Below are 10,428 nucleotides of genomic sequence, written 5' to 3' on the forward strand. Positions count from 1 at the left end.
ATCTTTTAAATACCTCCAGGGGTGGTGACTCAACCACTTCCCTGGGCAGCCTGTTCCAATGCTTGGCAATTCTCTGAGTGCGGAACCCTTTGCTAATAACCAATAAAAGCTGTTCAGGAATGCAGTTTAATGTAGTGTACAAGAAGTAGTTTGGTCTGAAAATGCCAGTTGCATGGATTTAGAAGAAAGTGCAGGAAGGGTAAAAAATTGATCTTATCTGCCCCAGAGAAGATGAAGAAGAAACTTGGAGTGGGAAAAATGCTAACAGTGGGAGCTCTTTCAGTCTTACAATTAAATCATCCAAGTGAAATAAGACAAACTCACTACTGAAAGTGACTCATGAATTTAGAGGAAATTTTAAGACATCTCCACAACCTATTAGAGATATAGTATGTTCAGTAATTATTTTTGTCTGTTTTGTTTGGTTTTTGTTTTCTTTTTTTTAGTTAGATGCCCTTTTTGAGATCTGTGATCTTTCCAGGACTTTTTTTTCCCTGGGTGTTGGGGGTTGTTTGTTTGCAGATTTTTTTTTATTTTTTTTTTTTTTTATATCCTCCTTCTTTCTCCAGCCAACGCAGCCTTTGGGCACAGACTGACAACTGAAGTTGAGTGTGATTCACAGCCTAAAACATATAAGTATACGTGCTGAAGTACGTTTTCCTCCTATACTGGAGAACCTACTGCTCTCTAACCATATCCGTGGGGTGACTGTTACACTGCAGATGGGACAGGCACAAGTGTGATATTTCATTGTGTGATGGCAATCACACTATAGATTGTAATTTGTGTAGAGAGCAGAAGAAGCTGATTTTTTAATTTCCCCACTCTAATGCATAATTTTTTTTTTCTGATCTGATTAACCTGGAACTGCTTACAAGGAAGAGGCAGTGTTGTTTGAGAGTGCCTCTTAGCAGAGTGCTGTGGTTAACGAGTTTAACACAATTTACTGACAGCATTTGAGAAGGTGCTTCCAAAATTTTAGATAATGTTCTAAAGATTCAGTGAACTGTGTTCTTGTGGTTCTGAGTTAAGCTATTAAGTTGTTCCTTCTGATCTATATCTTGTTCTTTGAAAGAACAGATATGTTACCCTAAAGTATTCCAGTTTATGTATTTTAACAGTTGATCATTTAGTGCACTTCATAGTAGAAAGGAGTTGTGGACTTGACACGCAGAAAAGGATGCTCAAATCTACTAAGCTGCTTCTGCATCTTTTACAGACAGCAGTGGGGAGACATTTATAATACTGGATGGATTCTTGGTAATGAAAATGCACTTTTTGCAGTGTTGGTCTCCATGTTTGGAAAATTAAATATTTAAATAGATTATTTAAGAATTCAAGTGTGAACTCTGACACCAAAACTGCTACTTAAAAATATTATTAATTCCCAACTTCTTAATGAGTATGATTTCCTATTGAACTAAATAATCTTTCTTTTATTTCTTTAGAGGGAAATCCGTTTGTCCAAGCAATACCTTAACTTCTGTGCTAGATAAAGAAATGCAGAGCAGGTCTGCACCTCCTCTTCCTCATTACAAGCAAACAGATAAGTAAGGAATTTGGGTTTAAAACTGTATTCTTCAATTTTGTGCTGAGTTTCCCAAGGAACCTATTCCTGAGCTTCAATTTCATGCCCTGTTTTTTCCTTTTTTCCCAACCCACACACAGCTTCAGAGCTTGCAGCATGCACTAAGATGTTCTTTCCATAGAAGTAAGCCTGAAATGAAGTGATAAGAAAATGTAGGATTGGCTGTGTGATATAGGGGTAGTATATGGAGTATATGGAGTTTAATTTTTTTTTTTTAATAAATATCAGATAGTTGGGAAGAGAGTGCTATTTTGGAGGGTTGGGGGTTGTTTTTTTTTACCTTTAACCAAGAGTAATGTCTTACTGGCATAAAATTATTTGGACAGGTACTAAATGTATTTTTCTTGTGTAGATATAGCTACACAGTTGATTAAACGTGAACTACAATTTTTGTCAGATAGTGAGAATTACTGAAGATGGGATATATAAGACATCTTGATGAATGGTCTTAAAAGGACATCTTTACATTGTATGACCTCCAGATGCTTGTAGCTATCTCATAGTTATGATTTTTTTTTTAATGGATGGTGTATTGTTTGGTTGGGTTTACCTTTCAGAAGTGTTTTCCTCCCAAATTTTTCCCAGATAAGCATCTGAAATCAGGTTCAAGTACCTTTTGCAGAAAGGGACTGCTTAATGTTGCAGTAACTACTGTTGGTAGGTACTGCTGCAATACAAAGTAGGCTGTTCTGAGAAAATTTAAATTGTTTCAGAGCTAAGCATCTAAAGTAAAACACATTTTTAAAAGGATTCTTAAGGTGTAAATCAATGTCAGTTTCTAATAGGTTGTTACTCTTCATTTCCACTTCTGTGGCATTGCTGTCCTCAGTGAACCTAATTAATGCCAAGGAGTTAAGTAGCAAAATAAAATAAAGGGCTTTAGCCATTTATTTTTTCATTGTTAGAAGTAAAGTTTATTTAGAAACTTTAAAGATTTTTTAGATTTTTTTTCTACAAAATCTTATGGAAGATCTCATGCTGTCTTACTGAAAAAAATCTTTAGTGTTTGGATTTGCTATGACCACATTTTTTTTTACTCTTGCTTTTGAAAGCAAGTGGATTTGATCATCAGCTCACTTTAACAGTGTTTCTTTTGCTGATTCTTCTAAAAAGGCATTTTTAACATTTAATCTTCAGTACAGTATAATTTTTTGTAATAAATATTACCGGTAAGTTACATTTTCTGGTAAAACCCCAAAAGGAATTTTATCAATTCAGACACATGTTGATGTAAATTAATTTAATCTAGTATATGTTTTTGTCAAAATTCAGTTAACAAAGGCTTTCTGGAGCATTAAGATACTTCATATAAAACTTAATTTAGAAGCGCATGCTGTTGACTGATTCAGTGTGTATGTGCACATTGAGACATTACAGGATTTTGTGATTCAATTTACTTTGTATCTTGTTTTTCATGCATGTAATATCTAATATTCTTATAATTTCAGGAGTAGTGGAAACAGTGGTTTATCCAAACCGTTAAAGGAAGAGCCAGTAATTGACTACTTTGATGTCCAGGACTGAAGTGATCGATGTAGAATCATTCAGATGAATCAGAATTGCATAGATTATGATACAGAAGCTTAGAGGTGAAAATACTTAGTTATTGTGTGAGGTGCTTTTTGAATATCTGTCAAATGATCAGTTGTTCAACATATCCATAATTTAACATCTGAAGTTAGAGTGATATGCTAATTTAAAATGTTAAGCATTTCAACAGTTTATGTAACTGCATAATACCTAATAGTAGTATGGCTTTTTAAATCTGGGTTTGGTGCAATTTTGTATCTAATGTGCTGTCAGAATAATGTAATTTCATTCATGATTTTGAAGTAAGAGAACTGGTGGTAAGCAAATATATTTTTGGAATATTAAGAACGACAATAAATCTCAAATACTTATTTTGACATATCTCACAGAAAATGGACTAGAAATAATTGTGATAAAAACACTGGTTGGGATATTCTTAAAGTATTTTCATGTTTTATTAATTCACTTTTGTGTTATCGTGGTAAATTTAAGAATTTGAGTTACTCTTCTACATGGAAAGAAATATAAAATTTAAGTATAAATATATACATAAATGTCTATTAAGAGCACAGACTTTGGAATCTGAAGAACCAGTATTTGGGGAAGGTGGGGAATTAAAACTTACTCTAATTTATCTCAAATTTGACGTATTTAAAAAGAAAAACAAGCAAAAACAAAGGAAAAAATACAAACCAAACAACAGCAAAACCAACCCCACAACATGAGATTACTCCTACTACTACTTTTTTATCCAAGACCTTGAACAAAATCAGACTTTATATATTATTTTGGTGCTCTGTGCATGGTTTTATTGCAGTTTATATTTTTTTTCTGTCCTGTGCAAGCTTAAGATGAGTGTGTGAAGTTTGGTTTAAGTATGTTATGGATTTGGAATAATACTTGTAAAATTTAGAAGACCATCTGCCTAATTATGGGAAGTGCCATTAACAGAATGGGATGACAGTTTAAACACTGAAAGACACTGGAGTGGTCTCATGATGGTGAATTGTTTCCAAATCTTGATTTAAGATAGGTGAGTAGCTCTCTGGGAGAGGAGATAGTAGGTCTGATCAGAAGAGGTGGTACAGCTCTGAATTTGAGTAATATCTGTTCTCCTGAGGAGAAAGTTTTTTGTATTAATAGCTTTAGGAGCTCTGACACTGATGCACTCTGTTTCTTGTTCCTTGTGGCTGCTACATGTAATACTAGAGGTGAGTCCCCTGTACAGCATGAGAGGCTGATGCAAAAAAGGGGCTCACTATGTTGTAGTGTGAGATTTATTGCCAAAAATGGAAGGCATTTACTCATGCTTAGATTCACTTAGAGTTACCATATGACCCTGAGCCTTAACTATGAAGCATTCCATGGCTACATTTCAATTGAACAGCTCACAAAACATGGAAGAACAAGTAGAAAACTCACAAACCATATCTGTGCTCCGAAATGTTTTGAAAATTAAAATGCACGCTATTATTGTATATTTTTGTAGGAGTTTATTTCACATTTTTAAAAACGTAGTCTTAAATGTTACTAAACATTTGAAGTGTTTCAGGTAAAACAGGTACCTTCAAGAGACCTTCAAGAGTGTTCAGGCTTTTAATTTCTATGTAGTGATTTAAATTTGTTTTACTTTTTTTGTCTAATACTTTTTGAACAGAAATGAAAAAACAATCAGTATGTCCTATATTGCCCTTAATTTCTTAAGCAAATTATAGTTGGATTCTACAAGGCGTACTGCTGAGTTCAGCTGAAGAAATAAATTACTTCCAGGAATGTGTTTCTTCAATCCCTTCCTTGTGAGGACTGTATCTGTACCAGTGCTTGCAGACACATGCTGACTCAGTGTGGCCAAACAAAGGCTATTCCTGGTTTTGAAACTCAGAGCTATGTTAATATAGCACTGACTTAAAGCTAATAAGATCTCTAGGAAGAATGTATATAGTTATGCTGCAAAGGTAAGTTCTAGACAGGAGCTGGCACACGTCTAGTGAACTGAGTCAGATGCATGTGTACTGGAGCACACACGGTTTACTATAGGTAGACCTAACATTTACAGATAATCAAAGTGGTTTAGTTGATAATAAATAGAATAAAGCTGAAGCCTGCTAACTATTCACACTTTCACATGAGTATAGCCAAAACCATCACAATTGCACCTCTGATTTGAAATTTAAAACCTAAAAGGTTTTCCTAGCATTATTTGCAGCTCTGTTTAGTGGAATTTTTATCAGATTATTACATTAGCATAAAAATCAGAGCCTAGATGAGACACACTTCAGCAGTCAAGTTGCCACTGCTTGTAATAAGAAAATAGAGGTAATCTCAGTTTCTCGAGCTAAAATTTGTAATTATTACCGAATTGGTTCATATTGAGAAGTCATACTTCTTGTCACTTGCCTCTTAAGTATGTGAATGTTAAAACATTTTTATAGATATATATATTACACATCTCTAAATCATGGCTATTGGAGCCATACCTGTAGTTATGAAGCAATCCACAAGTACCAAATCTTTTTTTTTAAAATGAGTTTTATTAACTTGGTTAAAATATGATACCATATGTTTTCCCATGAAAGTGATTTTCCCCTGGAGCTCAGCTACATGGCCTTAAGAAGGAATTCAGCAAAGGCTAACAGTGGTGCTGTTCTCTCTGTTTTGTTTTGCTTTTGCTGCAATGTATCATTGACTTTCATATGGAATAGTAATAAAGGCTGGAGTTTTGATATATGTGATAACTTAGCTTCATATTGCACGTGTGCCTTGTGAAATACTTTTCAAATAGCTATTTTTTAAATCCGAGCTGGAGTTTACACCTTTTATCTAATAGAAAAGTAAGTAGATAAAAGAAATCTTTGCAACGATGAAGTCAGTGGCAAAAATCATGGTGACATCACTGTAACTTACGACTTCAGCTTCAGTATGCTAGCAGTTTTCCACAGCCCTAAGAATAATATTGTTTCCTGTAAATATATTTGAAGAAAGTACTTTTCAGTAAGCATCTTTTGAAATGAGTTATGTGATACCAGTTGGAATTCATGCAACTTCATGAAGTGCTTTTAAAACTGTGTTTAAAATAGATAGTTTGGCATTTGGGCTGTGCTGTTGCCTGTCTCTATAGTTTAACATATTTGAAGTGCTCTGAATATTCGATATTTGGGTTTAACCTAAAATTGTATAAGATACATAAGTAGACTTCAAGATCACTGTTTCTGTGGCAGGTTTTACAGTATCTGCCTCGAAATGAGCAAAGTTAAGTTTTTCTACAACACTTGTTATTTGTTGAAAGATTTATATTTAACTTGATTTTGTCAAGTTACTGATGTAAAATTACTTTCTTTATAAACCCAAAATAAATCTAAGTTTAAAGTTCAGTGCTTTGGAATTGTTTGCAAACTTCATCCTGGTACTCAAGAGTTGGAAGACTGAGACATCACAGAGAAACAAAAGTAATGATTAAAGTGGACATTTGGGAAGTTCATTTTCCTCAAATTTTTAAGTAAAGTATGTGATTTCCTGGATTTGAAGTGATTTTTAAATGAATGCTGTGTGGAGAATGAAGCAAGTCAAGAGGGCTCCCCTTCTGGGAGAATTCCAATGGAGACCATGTTGCCTTCTTAGGATTCAGAACTACAAGAGAGATGATTCTGGATAGAAATGTACATTTTGGTTATATGAAAAATCCTTTATTATGTCAGTCTAAATGCTATTTGACAATAAAATATGTGATTTTAACTTATGGTCCCTTCATTGTTGTTTGTTCTCCATTAAGTTGTAACGGTGACTATAAGGCAGGTGGGGGAAGGGGAAGTGAGAACTAATGTAATTTTGAAGTCCTGTGGGCGTTAGATATAACAAATTCAGGATAATATATGGGGGGTGGAGGGATGATGTAAAAACTTTGCCATCACAGTTCAGTAAGTGACGGGAAGACTCAAAAAGAAAGTAGTCTGAAAATCAGAAGTTTGAAATAATTTGAACTGGCTCCTCCTGAAACTTTTAACCCAGGTCATGCATTTTCAGCAAAAGCCTGACCTGATATTTCAGAGGGAAATGCAAGTGCAAGATGGCTCGTAGAAATTCAGGAAGTGATCTGAGATTGAAGAGTCTTTAAAGACAGACTAAAACCTTTTATCTTGCTATTTCAAGTAACTTACTGCCTGTAAGTTTGGACTTTCATTTCAGGATATTTTTGGAGGATGAGGATGACATATTGAAAGCGTACAAGCACTGGAAAACCCGTTAACTGGAAATCTCTCCCTGAAAAAAACCACTTGCACTTCAGTTACGTTTGTCATGGACTAGAGGGAGATTGAATACATCATCCTTGCCAGTGTGTGCAAACAGCAGCAGAAGAGACAATCAGTTTTACTTTCCGTTCACTTTACCACGTTTGGAAATGGGCTTAGATAGTTACTGTTGTTCAGATGTTGGGTTTCAAGTATTTTAACCTTTGTCAATATTGAATTCCCAGCAGAAGCCTTCATACTTAAAAAGTGCTGTTCTCATCCTTTACTAAAATGCTGAATTCCTAAGATGTTTGATGTGCAAATTTTTATGTCCATATACTTACTACTTAACCATAAACCAGAATATTAGAGCCATTTATGTAGAGAGGCTGTGTTTTGGACACTCATGAACTTTAGACTAGGTATTCTTAGCCTTTGTCATCTCAAGATTTTTGAAGGAAGTAGTGCGCAGTGCCTTGAGCAGGTGGAGAGAAACCATGTTGATAATGTCCTGCGAGAAGCAAGGTCCCAGAAGGATCCTAGGAATCTTTTAGTATTACCCACTGAGCTGCTGTTTCAAGCACTGTATTTTTGTTATGTTTTTAGGTCAGGGTGTCTGATTTAAAGCTTCTATGGGAAATTCACATCTCTTTCAAAACAGAAAGTTATTTTTACCACTAGAAGAATCTTAAAAAGAGCACAGATCAAAGCATATCACCTTTCTGGTATTTCAGGCAATCCTTTTACCAGTTTAGGTGCCTCTGTGAGGTACTGTTGCCTTCTTTGGAGCTCTTTTCAGTGAAAGGAATAGGGGAAAAATATGTCTGTTTTGTTGAGCTCTGCTATGCTTGCAGTAAAGTCTCAACTTTACTTTCTGTGAAATGTTCAGGAACTGCCCTCTAGTAAATGGTTTGGTTTTCTGATAGATCTAATGTGTACTTTCTCCAGCATCCAATCATCTTACTACATTCACATTTATTCCCTTAAAGTGTAGAAAATGTATTCTAGTCAGAGAACTAGAGGGCTTTACCTGTACAGAGATGTAAGAAACTAAACTAAAAACATCAATATAAAGAAAAGTTTATCTTAATAGAACACTTTTTATATGCTAGTCAAAAGGCTGTCTTTCAAAATGTGTATTTAGGATAAATTAACATGTTTAACTAGGAAGCGTCACTTATAAATTTAAGTTCTAGGAAATAAAAGCTATGGTGAAAAGTGCTGGATGTTGGATAGTCACCTATCAAACAGTATAGTCAGGAAAGTAAATTCTGTCCACTCAAGGCACCTAAACAGCTTAACTTTTTTTTAACAAGCAATTCAAGGAATTTTCAGAATTTACTGCTCTCACAGTAAGTTAGATACCTCTTATAAAAAAATGTTGTTTCAGGAGGTATTAATTAAAATCTTCAGTCAGATTTCAACTGACAGAGGTTGATAGTTAAATTCAGTATGTTGGTATCAAATAAATAGTTGCCAGAGTTTCTAGTTAAGTGTGATTGCTTAAGAAAGACAGTTCAGCAGCTTCAGTTAAAGTCTTCTGCAATTTTAATTATATTCTATGGGAGTATGCAGTGCAGGTATTTGATTGAAATATCAAATCATTAATTTTTTTATAAGGGGTATTTTTGATAACTTTATTAGGCATTTTTGATACACACTTCCACTAGGAATGTTGTAAAATACAGGACGAGTTTACTCAGACATACTACAGAATTGTCTTCTGTGAAGACATTAAGAACTCAACTGTATGAGATCCTGAACAACCTTCTTTAACTGGACATGCTTGGAGCAGGAAATTGAACTACATCACCTCCCTGAAGTCTCTTACAACTAATAGGATTCTACAATTCATGGCCAACCTAAAGAAACTATTTTTTTGACTCAAGTTTTGTCCTTGAGTTTTAGCAGTTCTTTTTCTACATACGATGTTAGCTGTCAAAGGTGTGTGTAGAGATGCATTAATAAAGTTCTCTCCATGTCTTTGCTGGGTTGTCTTGATCTCCCTGAGTTCCCTTTTGAACAGGCTGTTGATTCTCTTTATCATCATAGCCTTTTTATTCACCTTTTTGAATGCAGCATGTGGTCTCCAGAAATTAGCAGTTCTATTAATATGCTAATACCTGTGCTACATTTTTCTTTTTCAAAAAGATTGTGATGGGTTTTAATTGATAAAAGAGGTAATTGTGCAATCACATTGAAGTGTTCTGTGCTAATAGATCCTTGACAGTTGTTTTGTTCCAAATTTGATAGCTCCTAATCTTTTGTTGTTGTTTATTCTGATACAGCTTTTGTACTCTTCTAGTGTTTACCATCCAGTAGTTTTTACACATTTATGGGTAAAATATCTTCTCATAGAACAGAAAGGAATGAATGAATGAATGGAAATCAAATTTTTATGTTTTCCTGGGACCTTCTAAGCTGTATATGCAATGCAGTAACTCAGTTACGATAAGACTGTAATTTTTCAGTTGCTACAGTGTTTGCAGATTCCAACTATTATGGTTAAATTCAAATGTTAATTCCGGGGATAGCAATAAGAGCAGCAAATTTGAACATTTGTTCATTCTAAGTGAATGAAAAACTAATTTTAGTGCTTCATAACATTTCTTTTGCATCAAAGAATGTAATTTAGAAACATAGCTTGAAGAGAGAGCTCTTGAGTATTCTGAGATTTATAAAGCATTCTTTTAAGTGTTAGCTGATATTTAATTCTTTATTAAGAACATACTTTTAATGGCCAAATAGTTTCTGTCATCAAAAGCTTACTGAAGCAAGGTCAATTTATTCTGTGGAATGGACATCTTTTGTAACTTTTGATATAGATATATATAAAAAGTTATAAAAAGGCTTGTTTTCAAAAGCAAAAGGATTTTCAATTAGTGTAGTGACAGATGTTTTCCTCTTCACATGATATAAACTAAAAACTGCTCCCATGTAAAATATTTTTCAAAACATTATCCAGGTCTCTAAATTGAAAATATAATTATGTGCAAGAAGTTACTATCAATAAAAACTACTTTAGAACTATGCTCATTTAGAGCTAAGACTTCCCCTTTTTTCTACTAATGTCACAGCCAAAGA

At 34.2% G+C, this 10,428-nt stretch overlaps 1 protein-coding gene across 9 annotated transcripts in view; it reads left to right on the forward strand.

The window, feature by feature from the left end:
- The window catches only part of NFX1 (nuclear transcription factor, X-box binding 1), a 74,862-nt gene extending 68,012 nt beyond the window's left edge, over positions 1-6,850 (forward strand). For 5 of the 9 annotated variants that reach the window (XR_015274533.1, XM_086843965.1, XM_086843999.1 and 2 more), the window contains 2 exons: positions 1,449-1,550; positions 3,037-6,850. Coding sequence is in view for 8 of the 9 variants with exons in the window: in XM_086843965.1 (XP_086700091.1) it covers positions 1,449-1,550; positions 3,037-3,112 (178 nt within the window). In the remaining variant the exon portion in view is untranslated. The remainder of the gene's footprint in view (positions 1-1,448; positions 1,551-3,036) is intronic. The other 4 variants (XM_086843968.1, XM_086843980.1, XM_086844016.1 and 1 more) reach the window with 2 other exon arrangements.
- The last annotated feature ends 3,578 nt before the right edge of the window (positions 6,851-10,428 follow it).

This window comes from Cyanistes caeruleus, chromosome 1, assembly GCF_971803275.1.
Source record: "Cyanistes caeruleus chromosome 1, bCyaCae1.hap1.1, whole genome shotgun sequence".
NCBI classification, from domain to species: domain Eukaryota; kingdom Metazoa; phylum Chordata; class Aves; order Passeriformes; family Paridae; genus Cyanistes; species Cyanistes caeruleus.